The 16145-nt window shown below is 46.4% G+C and overlaps 1 protein-coding gene across 1 annotated transcript in view; it reads right to left on the bottom strand.

The window, feature by feature from the left end:
- CSMD2 (CUB and Sushi multiple domains 2) overlaps nt 1-16145 on the bottom strand; it is a 607194-nt gene that overhangs the window by 190526 nt on the left and 400523 nt on the right. The window contains exons 20-22 of the mRNA XM_030326876.2: nt 12144-12359; nt 10538-10726; nt 5585-5754 (exon numbers count right to left, since the gene is read on the bottom strand). Of these exons, the coding sequence (XP_030182736.1) occupies nt 5585-5754; nt 10538-10726; nt 12144-12359 (575 nt within the window). The remainder of the gene's footprint in view (nt 1-5584; nt 5755-10537; nt 10727-12143; nt 12360-16145) is intronic.

Here is a 16145-nt window from a genome sequence, read left to right on the forward strand (position 1 = left end):
ACATAATATCATGAGCTTTTCTAATATTGACACATCCTCACATTCCTGGAATCAATCCCACTTGGTCATTTTTGCTTTCAGACACAGCTAGATTCAATATGACATTGTATGTATGTAGGGTGTTTAGATCTATGATAAGTGACTAGTCCAATAGTTTGTTCTTCTATGGCCCTCACTCAGTTTGCTATCAATATTTCTACTTGGCTCATTTAAATAAAATGAATTAGGATATGGATGCTAATTTTTCTCTTTTCTGAGTCAGTCTGATTATTGCAGGATTAGTTACTCCTTGAACTTTTGTCGGTTTACCTGCAAAATAGTCTACGCCTGGGGCCTGTGAGACAGGATATGGGCAGGATCCAGTTTTATTCTTTTTAATGTTTTATTTATATTTGAGAGAGAGGAATAGAGAGAGACAGACAGACAGACAGTGCATGGGGGCAGGGAGGGACAGAGAGAGATGGAGATAGAATCCGAAGCAGGCTCCAGGCTCTGAACTGTCAGCACAGAGCCCAATGCGGGGCTCGAACCCATGAACTGTGAGATCATGACCTTAGCCGAAGTCGGACACTTAACTGATTGAGCCACCCAGGTGCCCGAGGATCCAGTTTTTTAAGTAATTATTGGTTTATTCAGATTTTTATTTTTTCTTTTTTAAGTTTATTTATTTATTTTGAGAGCGTGACAGCAGGGGAGGGGCAGATGGGGAGACGGAGAGAGAGAATCCCAAGCAACCTCCACACAAGTGCAGAGGCTGAGGTGGGGCTCGAACTCATGAAGAACTCACAAACCGTGAGATCATAACCTGAGCCAAAATCAAGAGTCAGAGGCTTAACCAGCTGAGACACCCAGGCACCCTTATTTTTTCTTGATATTAGTACTTTTTATCTGTCAATATTTCCCATTTTACCTGAGCTTTGAGATTTCTTAGCTTAGGGTTGTTCCTAAATATTTTCTGATTGTTTCATAATCTCTACCTCATCTGTGACTGTGTTCCTTTTTCTGTTCCTAAAATTCTGTACCTGTGGCTTCTTTATTCTTTGATCAGTCCTGCAAGGTTTGTGTCTCTTATTAGTTATTTTTCAAGGAACCAGTTGGTTTTGCTGACAATTGCTCCTGTATTTTTAGCTGTATTTATTCTGTCATTTTTGACTTTAAGAAGTCTCTCTCTCCTACTTTCTTTGGACTTATTGTTATATTATCCAAGCTACCTAGATCCTTATTTATTTTTAATCTAGGTGATGTGTCAGAGACTAACAGAGATATATTAAAATCTTCCACCCTGACTTTAACTTTATTTTTGTTTTTTACCTTTCTAGCAGTTTTTATTTAATTTATTCGTGCTATGTTATTTGGCACATAAAGTTTTACTGTGGATTGATTGTACATTTTATTAACATAAAAGAATCCTCTTTTAAATTTCCTTATGAGACTTGAGAGAAATTCTTAAATTTATAGCAAACTGATTTCATTTTTCTGTGCTTTACCATTTTTGTTCCTGGCCTCCATTCCATTTTTTAATTGGGTGATCCTGTTTTTCATCTCGATTTAATCTTTCCTCATCTTGGATTGCTCAGTTTTCATTATTGCCTATTTTTGTGTCATAAATATGATATTCTCTCAAATCCTGTTAAGAATACAAATTAGGAGCTTTTAAAGTTTTACTTCTTTGTTGCTTACAGAGGGGCAATTAGCTCACACTCTTCAGACCGGTCCCCTTCTTCTGATCGCTGGAATATTTATACATATCCCGTTAATTTTCTTGTTAGCACACCATCACAGAGGGAGAATAAAATAGGAGAATGGAAATGCCCAGTGGTGTCTAAAGGGGAACGGAGGAATTAGCGAGAAAAGGGCATAGCAGGCGTTCTCCTGCTCCTGGTGCTAAAGTATGCATGTGTGATTGTGGCAGCCTCTTTTCTGATGAGCCTGACCACTTTTGTTAGGCATTGCCCTACTTTATCTGACTTGCTGACAGAAGCCAAGTCAAGCCCAGCGCGTCCTGCTGAGAGGGAATCATGGCTCTGTGTGGTCTCTCACACCTAGCACACTTCTGGAAGAGCTAGTGGTATTGAGATCTGGTCCAGGCCAACAGTACATGGCATGTCCTTGGCTCCAGGCTCTGCTGCTCTGACTTAGGTGGGCTTAGATGTGATTTCCTTAAGGGTTTTGGCACTGAGTCCATGGGCAGGATTCACTTCAGGTACATGAAGCATACTTTGATTAGGCCCTTTCTCAACGTGGGTTCTTTTATGGATATTCCATTTGGCGAAAATTCTTTTAAGCTATATGTGAAATGTGCCCTTGCCTAATTTCCATGGGTGAGGGCACTTTCCCCTGCATTTGTATCCTTTTAGTCATTTCAGTGGGGACCTGTGCAGGATGGTTTCATATACATATATACACATGTGTTTCATTTGCCATCTTCAGCTGGACGGTATCTTTCCATACCATTGCAATTTAGAGGCCCTTCCTATCTTACTGAGGTCAGATCAAAATTTTGATGGGGGCCAAAATAAAAGGAATCGGGTAATTAGGGGAGACAAGCTGAAGTATGTATAGGGGCGTGGTTTAAGGGATTTTCGGTAATTAAAGGTAAGACACAGATCAGGGGTCACAAATGCAAGTCAAGAGTCACTCCATGGGTCAGGATTACAAGACTATATGGAAAGATTGGAAGGTTGATCAGATGTATGATATATTGTATCTTGGGCAATAAATAAGGTGTGGAGGAGGTGACAGGTCAGGAGTTCCTTGGTGTGCACCGGGATTTCTTTGCAGGGAAAGGCAAGGCCTCAGGGTGAGGAATTTGCCAGTGTTCCGGCAGATGGGTGAGTTCCAGCACAGCAAGGACAAGGTGTTCTTGGAGCTGACTGGTATTCTGGGCTCCTCCTGCACACGTTCCTGTCGAGGACGACCAGAGTCACAGGCTGGCACAGCAGTGCCGCTACGGCTGACACGGGTGCACGGCCATTCTGGAGACTATTTGGGAAACCAAACTGTGGGTTTCTTTTAGTTCTGAAACAGTTTTGTACCTGTTCATGTCCCAGGTTCTCCCTCAGGAGGACCAGGATCTGAGGAAAAGAGTTAGAGCAGGAAGGGATGACACGAAGCCATCCCATCTCCCTTGGTGCCTTGCCCTCCCTTCCCCAGGTTCCATTCTATAGGAGTTATGGGGGGCACAGGGTCCCATGAGTGGCCTTTGTGCCATGTCAGAGCCATAGCCCAGCCTTCTGAGGGGGACACTCAGGAGGCCTGGGCACAGCAGGAAGAAGGTCATCGGCAAGAAGGCGGAGCCCACTATTAGAAGGCTGGGTGGCAGGACCATCTGGGCAGATGGCTCTAAGACAAAGTCTGAAGACTGGGAACATCCCCCAATAAAACAGTAATTCATCCTCCTCTCTCCACAACCCTGCAGGACTACCTGGGGTCCTGCATCCTATACAAGTCCTCCCTGACCTCTGACCTGGGTTTTATGGCCTGTGTCTCTCCCTTCTTACCCTGAGTGCCTCAAAAAGTCTCTCTTCTCTCATTTGAGCTGCTCACCTGATCCTAAGACACCACATGGACCGGGTAATTGGGTGTGCACACCTGTTGACCATGTCTTAGGTGCTTCTTTGAATTTAGACCACCCTGGTGAAGAGGCTCAGGTAGCCGCCACACTCCATGTGACCTCTGGCAGCCAAGGAGTCCTTCTGCTGATCCTATCAGGCCACACGCACAGAACTGCTGCTATATTCCCTTTAAAACCTGAAAATTATGTCTCCAGAATTCTTGTCACTGCAGGGTTGGCAATGACCTTCATGCAAGAAGGGCTCTGCATTTCACCAATTCCATCTGCAGCTCTGAAGAGAAGAAATCACCTTGGCCTTGCTGACCCCGGTTATATCCTCTGACGATCTGGTGTTGATGATGAACAAATGGATGGAGAGAGGTGAGGTCTGGGGGATGCCTGAAGACATGGCCCTTGGAAATTATAAAGTCTTGTATATTGCTCACTTAAAAGGAGATGCACCGTTTTTCTGTCTGGGGAGCTCAGAGGTTGCAAAGTAGAGCTTAAGAAGCCAGTGACTGGGGTGGGGGCGCCTGGGTGGCTTGGTCAGTTAAGCATCCGATTTCAGCTCAGGTCATGATCTCATAGTTTGTGGGTTCAAGCCCTGCATTGGGCTCTGTGCTGATAGCTCGGAGCCTGGAGCCTGCTTTGGATTCTGTGTCTCCCTCTCTCTCTGCCCCTCCCTTGCTCATGTTGTCTCTCTCTGTCTCTCAAAAATAAATAAATGTTAAAAAAAATTAAAAAAAAAAAAAAAAAAAAAAAGAAGCCAGTGACTGGGCCCTGATCCCCCTGGGCTGCTTCACATATTTTATTTCAGGCATACCCGGTCCCAACTGGTCACCTCATGGGTTCAAGGATAATCAGTTTAGAGTGAGAAACACCCTCCAAATGCATGTGCACACCCACACCCACACCCACTCACGTACCCCAGCAAACACACGCCCTAGAGAATGAGTCAAGAATATCATCTCTGCTTAAAAAGCACAGTACATTCATCATATCCAGAGAGAATCCTAAGGGATGGGGATCACTTAATGGTTGCTCTTTGGATTTTTCAGAGTAGTGACCTCTGATTGTTTCTAATGTCAAGACTTCTCTGGCTATGGGGAATAAAACTGTATTAGGATAAGCTAAAAAAGTTTCTTGGCATTGGATGAAAATGGACAACTCTGTGTGAGGTTTTCCTTATAATCCATTTTAATAAGGCAGCTCTTTGACAAATTCTCCAGAGTCCATGCTTTGATTACACACATACTCACACACCATACATTACTGGAGATACACATTAATCACATACACACAAAGAAATACAGATTGTATGTGCGCTCAGTGTCATAACAATCCATAATCAAGCACCGTCACTTCTTTAAATCCACTTTCTTTAACCCTGTTGCCACACATGGGCCAGCACCATGGCATACTGAGCTGCTGAAACAGCCCTGCTAGTCTACAGAAACATATCCTCAAGACATACCCAGATGCACATGCACAAAATACACTGAGACAAGTCTGCACAAACACTGGTCCCTTGAACCAAGCAAACACAGACTCAGATTCACACACACGTGGAAATGTATATATGAAGGATCTACATCCACAAACACACATCTACACAAATGCACATGCACATACACACGCACACATGCACAATCTATGAGCTCTTCACTATCCAGCATGATGGTCAGAGTCACGATGAAAAACCTGACCCAATGGCCACTCCAACTGAATTTATTATTATTATTATTATTATTATTATTATTATTATTATTTATCATGCAGTCAACCCGTACTCTACCACCTATGTATTTGAGAACAGTCAAGTCCTAAGCAAACTCTAAAGTCACATTCTTAGACCTTCACGGACCGTTCTGTTTTGGGTTCTCACTTTCTCCCAGACAAGTGAGGACAATATCCTGGAACTCAGGAGGGAAGAAGAAAGCTTGGGTCATTCACACAGAGAGAAACAAGTAGGTGCTGAGCACACTTTTGTATACCGTAACTCACATCCTCTATGAAATCTATCAGTTTTACCTTGAGCACATCTCCTTCAGACAGTTCAAATGTCCTGGCTTTCAGCTGAATGCCCTTCCCCGGCTGGGTCTGGATGGAGTAGATGCATTCATGGTTGTTATTGTAGTTCACAGGAAAGTTGGGGGACAGCAATGTACCCTGAGTGCCCGTGACTGAATTCCCACACTCAGCTGGAAAGAGAATCACAATAATCACAGATTAACCCCCATCAGCCACATGTGGAAAACAACTTACAGCGCTGGAGAACCTCACAAAGATGGCACGTTGTTTGCCTGTCTATCTGCCCGAATGCCTGTTTCTCTGTCCATTTGTCTGCCGGCCTATAGGACTGCATATCAAAGTTTTTTTTTTAAAGTATCTGCCCATCTGTAGGCATTTTAAAGAAATTCTGCCCAATTTCTTTCTCTGTCTTATTCTGTGTGTCTGTTTCTCATCGGCAAGAATAGAGATTACCCCACCAGGCATCCTGTACTTTCTTAGTGGCATGAGGCAGCCCTTCTCCACACCTGTTCATACAGTATCACAGCAGCAGAATGATTGAGGAGGATGGCAGGGAGGATGGAGGTGGTCAAGTGAGGAGAGACGGCAGGATAGAAACTCAGAGGGGTGAAAACTGAGTAAGTATTGCTAGCATCCTCCAAACTTTACAAGGATTATTTCAATCATTAGTCACAACAACCAACCCCATAAGGTGGGCATAATTATCATCCCTGTTTTAAAAATAAAGGATCTGGTACTTAACCATTTAGATCAATTCTCTCCATTCACCGAGAGGAGGGGGCTGAGAGCCCAACCCTCCTGGTCCTGGAATTTAAGGCCGCTGAGGCTTTGGAAAAGGTTTTAGCATAGACCCACTGAAACCCTGTTTCATTTGACAGCTAATGAATTCACACCTTCCTCTTGAAGTCTTTTCCTCCTCCTCCAGAATGAGTCATTCTTTCCCCATTACTCCCATATCTTTATTTATAGCAGTCACCACATTTTACTTCACCTATTTGTTAACATTTCCGTCTCCTCCACTGTCGATCCTCTGGGATGTGGTCACATTTCTCTATGCCCAACACCCACTCAGTGCCAGGGTAGGGCAGGCATGAGCAGATGAAAGGGGAGATAGCTCAGTGGCAGGGCAGGGCTGCAGAACCCTGCAATTATCTCTCTCGGGTGTTTAATAGTTGTAGATCCTCTCCCTGTGCTTCCCTATATCAGAGTGCCTACCATATTGCACCCTGATTGCTTCTTACTTGCCGGCATCTTCCACCTAAACTGTGAGTTACTTGAGGGCTCGGGTCATGCTTAATGAATCTATGAACTTCCAAGGCTCAGCCCAGATTGTCTGTAAAATAAATATTTGCCAAATGAATGAATGAATGAATATGGAGGACACTGACCTCAGAAGATGTACCATCCTAAAAATAATTAGGTTCCAGAAGGATGTAAATACAAGTCCAGATGGCAGGCACATTATTTGTCTGGACATATGGAGAATTTGGAGCATGTCTTGAATCTCTGGGGTTGACAGTAGCAAGTCTGCTTTCTCCAAACTATCTCTCAGTATCCCTATTCTAGGCACAGTATCTGCTGGAAGGGCTCTGAGGTCAATCAATGGGCCACCGGCCAATGCACCACCTAGTTAACCCTAATTGTCCTAAGCCTGAAGTGTACTGGGCCAAGGCAGTGTAGATGGAACTTGTGATACAGAGTTGAGCCTCGTGTGGTCTTGGTTTATATTCTTGTGTCCCTCAGGTTGCTCCTTAGACCTTTGAAGACCATGTCTGTGTTCTACAACAGGCCCTTAGTTTTTCAATGGACCCTACTCCCTGGGCTCTGTCCAGTTCAGGACAGCTTCAGTTTCCTAGTTTACATAAGCCATTACTATGAATTAAATGTTCACGATCCTGTGCCAAATCTGTATGTTGAAGCCTTAATCTATAATGTGATGGTATTTGGAGGTGCGGCCCTTGGCATGTGATTGGGATTAGTGACCGTATAAGCTGAAGAACTGACCAGAGCCCTGTCTCTGCCTTGTAAGGATACAGCAAAAAGGTTGCCTCCCGCAAGCTAGGAGAGGACCTTCACTAGACATTGAATCTCCTGGCACCTTCCATCTTGGGTGGCTTGGACTCCAGAACCATGAGAAATAAATATTTAGTGTTTAAGCCACCCACGGCATTTTCCTTATAGCAGCCTGAACTGACCAAGACAGCCACCGTTTGTCTTAGAGCCTGTTTGCAAAGTGTCCAAATATGCACAATGAATGTGCTGAGCTGGGGCAAAAAACTAAAGCAATAGCAGTGGAGAGGCACCCCATGTACATTTTCTGGGTGCCCTGAGATGAGGGCAGGGATTTGGGGAGGGGGTGCTGAAGGCTTTTAGCCATGTTATTATTACTCAGTCATATCACATGGGCAGCACTCTTAAGCAGCTCTCCATTGTTTCTGGGGTGAAGCATTATTCCCCTCCATCTAGGGAGAGGCCTGTGGAGCAGTGAGATGAGCATGAACAGCCAAGTTATATCAACACTCTGAACCTCGCTCTCTTCATCTGCCTTCATCTGGGCAATAATAGCATCTGTATAAGACTATAGAGAATAAATACATGAGATTTTATGATAAAATAAGTGACCATATGAGGATTGGTCAGCATATAGTAGGCCCTCAACAAGCGTTATTCCTCCTCTCTTTCCCCATCCATCCCAGGTGAATCTACGTGGCTTACCTGATTCCATCTGGAGCCTTAACTGCCTGTGCTCTGGGACTGGCAGACAGCCCAAGAAGCTTCTTGGGAAGTGTGCATTAGCTGCCCAGTGTTCACGGCACCCTCGCTATTACTGATGCCTCTTGCCCTCTGCCTAGTTCCTAAATTTGGCTTCCCTTAAGCATGGGCTTTGGCATGTTATGGGACACCTTTCCTGGTCTTGGCTTCCAGCACAACTGCTCTGTGCTCATCTCTGCCTCTCTCATGCCCCTCTCCTCTTGCCCACCACCCAACACCTTTATGAGGAGGGACACAGAGCTGGTAGCTTCAGATGGGGCCAGTCCTTGGCTGACCACCAGAGCCTGACTCCCTGCCAGGGCTTTTGTCTTGGGCACCGGGGAGGGTACAGGAAGGTAAAGGGACAAGACATTTGCTTCTGGGAGAATTTCCAAAGTAACAGGGGAGGTGAGCAGATGCACTGAAAAGCCAAACACAAGTATAAATGGAAACAAACTGTGCCGGAGAAACAAACAGTCATATGCACAGGAAAGTCCTGCCACTGACTGTGGCATCTGCGACTTCTGTCGTCCCCATCAGGAGAGGTCTCATTAAGGGCAGGGGCTGTGTCTTATCCATCAGTCTGGAGCTCTGGAGGCAGAGGGTTTGCTCTTCTCCATCACACCAGGGCTCCCAAGGACAGAGACATGTCTCCTGCTGCAGATTGGGTCCCCTGGAGTCAGGGCTGTCTCTTCCACATCAAGTTCAAGGGTCCCTGAGGTCAGGGGCTGTGTCACCCTATCACACCATGAATTAGAGCCCAGAGCTGTTCATCTCCTTCACAGCTGGGAATGTCTCCTGGTAACACTGTGTGGGTTAAGTTATCCAATTTACACCCACAGTGCATGTAGCAACTGGGAGCATCCCCAGGGTGGGCTTTCCCATGATACCTCCAGCCTGAGGCTCTGTTGCAGGGCTGGTGGTAATTAGAGGTGATTATAATTGCCGTGCATTATTAATAACACACGAAACAGAAGACAAATGTAATAATGAAAATATTGTGAGGTGTCATGAACAAACAGTAATTGGAATAATAAGTTAAAGAATGAGTTTATGTAATGAGATCAATGAGGCAAGAGCTTAAGGAGTGTGTGCATCTGTGGTCCTGAATAATCCCATTCAAGAAAGATTTCCCCCAGAATTACTTAGCTGAGGATGTTTTCCTGGAGAAGGAATGAGTTTCTGGTAGCTGGAGAAAAATTGAATGTACATGGGGGAATGTGTAGGTCTGAATGTGTGTGCTTCAATGTGTGCCCGGGTCAGGGTGCATGGATGCTGTTGGTCAGGCGGTGGGGGGGGGGGGGGGGGTTACAGGAGAAAGGATAAACTCTGGGATTATTTAATGGATCCAAATGGAATTTTGCATCCATGTGTCTTCAGGTTTGCTCTCTGAGATTGTGAGAGGTTCTTGGTTATTGATAGATAACAATAAAAAGGTTATTGGCAGAATGATGATAATTATACAGCACCCCATTGGGTTTATGTAAATTATGTCATCTAAACTGGAATAAAGCCTGTGAGTTGAACATTGTTATCTCTGTTTTAGAAACGAGGAAGCTGAGGCCGAGGGGGTTTGGTGGCCTGCCTAAGATCTAACAGCTGGGAAGTGGCTGAGCAGAGACCCGACCTTGAACCTGTGTGACCATACAGGCCCAGCCAGGCCCATCTTGCCAGCCTGTTTACAATTGTCCTCTGCAGAGCCCCAGGCTCCATGGGGATGTCTCAGGCAAGGCTGACCTCAGGGCTCCTGTTTCAGTCAGTCACTGCTGCTTCCAGCTACGGGGTATATTGGGGTTTCATGCGAGATTTCACGGGACGCATGGGTTCTATGCTAACAGCTAGCATGGTAAGCACTCCACTATCTAGCCTGTGTTCCATCCAGCCCTGTGTGGCAAGTGCTGAGCAAGCAGAGCCATCAACTTTATAAACGAGGGCCAGCCAGCAATTGTCCCTGCTCCCTGGGCTATCACCCTACTTCTCCCCACCCCTGGAGCCTGGAGCTCTGAACAGCCTCCAGAGACTGGCAAGGAGGTCAGGCCTCCCACCCAACGCCCCAGTGCAGGCAAGAGTGTGTGCTCAGGCAGTCCTCAAACCCAGGCCTATTGGCCTTTTGGCCCATATGTGTTTCACTACCTCATACCAATCGACTAAAGTTTGGCCCACCCCATTAGTGAAGCAAAATGAAAGCACGTGACCACCTACCAACACACCTTGGCAGAGGCGAACTCCACAGGCGCCGTCTGCCCCCCAGGCACGTGATGCGGGCTGTGCCCTCCAGACGGTACCCGGGGAAGCAGGAGAAGGTCAAGGTGTCGCCTACGCCAAACTGTAAGCCCTTCCGGATGCTGTAGGCTGGGACCTCAGGCTCTTCGCAGGGCTCCAAGTCATATTCTGGAAAAGCAGCAGGAGAGCTGGGGTCAGACACAGAACATGGAAACATATAGACACAAACAGTGGGGAGTAAGGAGCCAGAGATAAAGACAGAGGTACAGAATATATGCACACTGACCCACAAAAGGTAAAGAGAAAAGAAGAGAGACCCCAAGATGAACAGGGGTGAGAGAAACATACAGTGAGGGGAGGAACACAGTGCTTTGGGCTGTGGGGATGCCTCATACTGCAAGCAGAGAGAGGACACAGTGTTTCTGGAAACATGCTTCCTGGGAGTATTTATGAGGTTCCTCATGACTTGACCCTTCCCTCCTCTGTCCCTTCATCTCCATATTAACCCCAGGCCTCAGGGCTTGAAGACTTTCCAGCCTCTCTCTCCCTAGGCACTGACCCAGATAAATTCAATCTGCTTGGTTCTAGAGGGTCAGAATGTATGACCCAGCCGAAGGCAACTTACACCCGGAGAAAGAATCCAAATGCTTCACTCAAAGCTATGTCGGTAACGCTGACACTTGAGGCAGATGGCAAGCATGATGGGGTGGCATTTATCAGCCAGGGATCTGCCCAATACTTCTAGTGGTGGCACAGAAGTGACAATTTCAATTGTTCCCCAAGGGTATCTCCCTCTGGGACACAGTCCCTGGGGCTCTATTTGGTAAAGAGAAGGAGGGTCTCTTAGATGGGAGGAGACACAGTGGCTGGATATGTCCCACTGGCCAGACTGGCCCAGGCACATGGCAGGTGGCTTCTGTGGAGGGACAGCATGGGATTAAGCTGGCCATGTCCCAGTTCCTAGAGACTATATATCTCTTTCCTGTCCTGGGGAAATCCATGTGATGAGAAGGGGGTTCTGGGAGGCAATGGCACAAGAGTGGTGGGAGTAATTGGGACAAGAAGAATGAAGGGTCCTCTTTTCTCCCTGAATACTAAATTAAAGAGCTTTCTTTTCAGGGTTCCTAAACACAGAGATAAATATCTATTGCTACTAAATTAGCATTGGTGAAGAAGTCCCCAAACGATACTCAAATACTCCAATATGTTAATTTCAAATCCCCTTACTTTTTTTTTTTTAATTGCTGGGATTGTGAAACAGTGGAAGTGAAATCAGGAGAAGAATCAGGAGTTACTAGGGTAGGAAGGGACCTCTTAGTCCAACCAGTTGGGTAGGTGATTTTCAGAGTGAATCTTAAACACCTTCAGGGAAGGAGAGTCCCCCAAAAACCTGCTTCCCAGCCCATTACAGGGAGGTCTGTCCTTGTGTCTAACCCAGCTATCTTTTGCTGCAGCAGTGAGGTCATTCTCCCAGAGATTAGAAAGTGGATCGATATCCATGGGCTGGGAAGACCAGAGGCTGGCAGCAGAGGGAGAGGCAGAATGTTCTGCCATCATTTCCCCCAGGGGACCTGACATGCTTTACCTGCAAAGGTGATGTTGAATCCTTCATAGGACATGGAGAAATCGGAGATGAAGCGGACCTGGGCAGTGAAGTTGCCATAGAGTCCAGCGCTGATGGGGGCTGGCAACCTTGAGCCGGTCAGCTGCCTCAGGGGCTGGGAGAAGCTGCCATTCTCAGTGATGAGGAGGTAGTCGTGGCCACTCTCCAGGTGGAAGGTGTGGAATGTGAAGAACACACCTGCCAAGAGACCGGAAGGGTCCGGGTGACAAAGTGAGATGGCTGAAGCAGCCCAGATGCAAGACAGGATGTGCACAAACATTTGTGAACCTGTATCAGTGAGTAGGACTGCGAGCATGTACTGATTGATACATACGGGTGAACAGGAATGATTGCACCCAAATGAACCAGAACATGCTGCTGTCCATAAGTCAGGGAGAAGGACAACTGCTTTATGGCCGTCAAATTTGAAAGGGAGACTTATGGCTAGATCCATGAGAATGCCTCATAGCCTTTTTTCATTCACTGATTCACTCACTAATTTTCAACAAGTATTTGTATATTTGATGGGTGCTTCCTATGGGCTGGGATCCAGGGTCAGGTAGGTGCAAGGGGATATGATATACAAGACACTAAACAAGTAGCTAGGGGTTAAGCTACTTGTAGCTACTTCTAAACTACTAAGCTACTAAGTAGCTCAGTTGGTTCAGTGTCTGACTTTGGCTCAGGTCATGATCTCACAGTTCGTGAGTTTGAGCCGTGTGTCAGGATCTGTGCTGACAACTCAGAGCCTGGAGCCTGCTTCGGATTCTGTGTCTCCCTCTCTCTGCCCCTCCCCTTCTTGTGCTCTGTCTCTCTATCAAAAATAAATAAACATTAAAAAAAATAAGCTACAGTTCATAGTGACATGCTATATTGAACATAGTTCAGAATGTGCTAGGGGCAGACTGGAAAGCACTAAAGAAAAACAATAATATTCACTAACGTTTCAGCACTAAGTATCTGTGTGTCTCCAAGCCGTGTGTTTTAGTTGCCCTGTAGCTGGTCCCTATCAATTGGAAGAGAAGATATGAAACCCAGTTAATCCCACCAATGACATAAGTATGATTATTTTCGTCTCCATTTGACACCCAAGGAAACTGAAGCACAAAGAGATAAAGTCACTTGTCCAGGGTCAGCCAGCTGGCAGGTGGCAGAGCTGGGATCTGAAGTGCAGTTTGGCTGTAGGGGTTGACAGAGAAGGTTTTAGCTTCTCAAGCTATAGAGAGAGAGCAGGCAGTAACAGTGGCCAGGTGGTGAGGCAGGTCAGGTGGTGAGAAAGATGGGGTGGCAGGATCTTAACACCCAAAGCAACTCTTGAACTCATCCAGATGGCAGTTGTGTGTGGGTGGGCGTGTGTGTACATGCATGCCCACCCACACGTCAGCATGCCTATGGGAATACATGCCTTGGATGTGCTAAGGGCAGGTGCTTGGGTAGACTAGGGGGGCTGGGTCCACCTGCTATTAAAAGTCCATGGACCAGTAGCATGGGCATCGCCCAAAAGCTTGTTAGAAATGCAGAATCTCAGTCTCTACCACAGACGTTCCGAATCACAATGTGCATGCTAACAAGATGCCCAAGAGATTTGTAGGCACATAAAAGTTTGAGGAATACTTCTCTAGATAATTACTGACAGGCTTTTGATAAATGATGGTTGGATCCAAGCTCTTCATTCGAAAACAGTTTAGATGTTTTCATATTTTTGCTTCTCTGTTGACAGGAGCTGGTGACCCCAGAGTATTTGGGATTCTATGGGGGTGGGTGGGCAGGGGAAACAGAGCCCCACAGAGGTGGTAGAGCCAGGCATGCAGCTTGTAATGCCCTGTGCCCAGACAACTGAGATGCATCTATTTATTTCCTCAAAGAAGCAGATCCTAAGCACATACTAAGTGCCAGGCCTGAGCTAAGCCCTGAGAAAAATCTCCCAGTTTAGTGGAGGAGACAGACACATCAATAGTGAGAGTCCAGAATGGGGGCATAGAAGAAGAGTGGCAATTACGCCTGGAGGGTTGGGAAGACTTCTTTGGCATGAGGGATGTGAGCGTTTTGGAGACACACAGGTATGTGTGCCCACGTGTATCCTATACTCTCAATACATTAACATGTGTGCACATGAGAAACCATTCTCAGTCTACAGAGTTTGGGAAAAGGCTTGGTGGAATATATATCCTTTCCTCTGGGCTAGAGCACGGGTTGGGTGGAGAGTGGGTCAGACACAGTAGAGGGAGTCAAGAGTTGATTAAGCACTGAGCCTCACGCTCTGTTCTTTAGCGTGCACACACAGTCCCTCCATAGGAATAAACATTTGGCTGGCATTCTAAGGATGAGTAAACAACTGAGACAGAGCCCCTAGATCTCCCAGCTGTGCTGATTGCTTGGGGCTCTTTTGGCCATTGTGAGGAAATGAAGACATCGTCACAGGGACAGAGAGGCCCCATGTTGGGGCTTGAATCCAGATTTGGTGTGATGGATGCACACACAAACCAATACTTGACCGGAGTCACCATGCAGGAGCCTATGACAGATGTGGACACCATGCCGAAGCACACATTCAGAGCTGTGGAAAAGGCATTGGGCTTTGGGGGGGGGGTGGTGACAGACCTAGATCTACAGCCCGTCCACCAGCTAGAGGGTCTGGGCCAGTTGTTCAGCACGTCCTGAGTTCTAGTCTCCTCCACTCTAACACACGGGTGATAGCACCTCCTCATAGATGACATTTAATTCTTGGAGTGAGGCATGACTGGGCTAGCAGATGCAAAGCCCACAGCATGGTGCCTGGCACATAGTAGGTGCTCTCTTTGCTCAACTTATCTCTCAGGCAGCTTTAATGGTTAAAAAAAATGTCAGTTCCAGGGTCTCAGCAAGGGCACGTTCTTTGGACTCCTGAATTGGCCGTTCCCTTTGGCTGGGAAATCGAATAATTCTGAATTTCACACAGGTTAGAGTTTCCCCAGCTGTTCCTCTGTCTGCTGAAGATCAATCAGAGTCAGTGACCTAATGGATCTGTTAACCTGAGACACTCTTACAGGCACTGCCCTCTGGAGAAGGGTCTTGGTTCAGTTTAATTCAATTCATATAAATATTTCTTGAGTTCCTGATGTGCCAGGCATAGAGCCAGAACCTGGGGAAGCTGCAGGAAACAAGGCAGAAATGTCTCTCAAAGATCTGAGAGTCTTCAGGGGGAGACAAAATGGAGCTGCAAGTTGTGTACTGTGTGGCAAAGTATGAGAGCTGGGAAGTACAGGATCATGTGGGAGCCCATGGAGGGGAACCCAACTCACACTCAGGGCTGGAGAAAGGGGGTCAGGAAGGCTCATTAAAGGAAGTGAGTTCAGAAGATGAAGAGCTGGCCACACAAGAGGGTTGGTGGAGACGGTGCAGGGGGAGAAAGTGTTCCAGAGAGAAGAAAATCATTTCAATGCACAAAGCTCTAGAGGACAATGAAAGCCTGGGAAGCTTCAGGAACTGAAAGAGTTTCGGTGTAGCTAGAATGTAGTGTCTACAGGGCTCTGAAGGAGGCTGAGAGAGGTGAGCAAGGGCTATAGGATCATGCCAGCTATTTTACAATTTAGAGCTCCATGCTAAGGGTTTGGTGAAGCCTTTAAATGCTTCTAAGGAAGAAGTGACCTTGCCATACATCAGTGACCCCTTGTTGACTCTCTGCCTGGAACGCCTTTCATCCTGGCTGATTTTTGCTCATCCTTGAAGACTGGCCTAAGTCTCAACCCCAGGACGCCTACCTAACCAAGCTCTAGGCTGGTCTCTGGATGTTTCCCACCCCTATCTGCTCTTGGCAGTGGTACATTAGACTGTCTGTCTCTACCACTAGACTATAACCTTCGTGAAGGCAGCAAAGCCAGAATGGCTTGTTCTTCTGGGTTTTCCTAGCACCCAGTGTAAGTTCAAGTATACAATAAGCATTTAGTAAATATTTGTTTAATTGCATTGACTTCTAGGCAAAGACACACATAGAAAGCCAAGGGG

This window comes from Lynx canadensis, chromosome C1, assembly GCF_007474595.2.
Source record: "Lynx canadensis isolate LIC74 chromosome C1, mLynCan4.pri.v2, whole genome shotgun sequence".
NCBI classification, from domain to species: Eukaryota; Metazoa; Chordata; class Mammalia; order Carnivora; family Felidae; genus Lynx; species Lynx canadensis.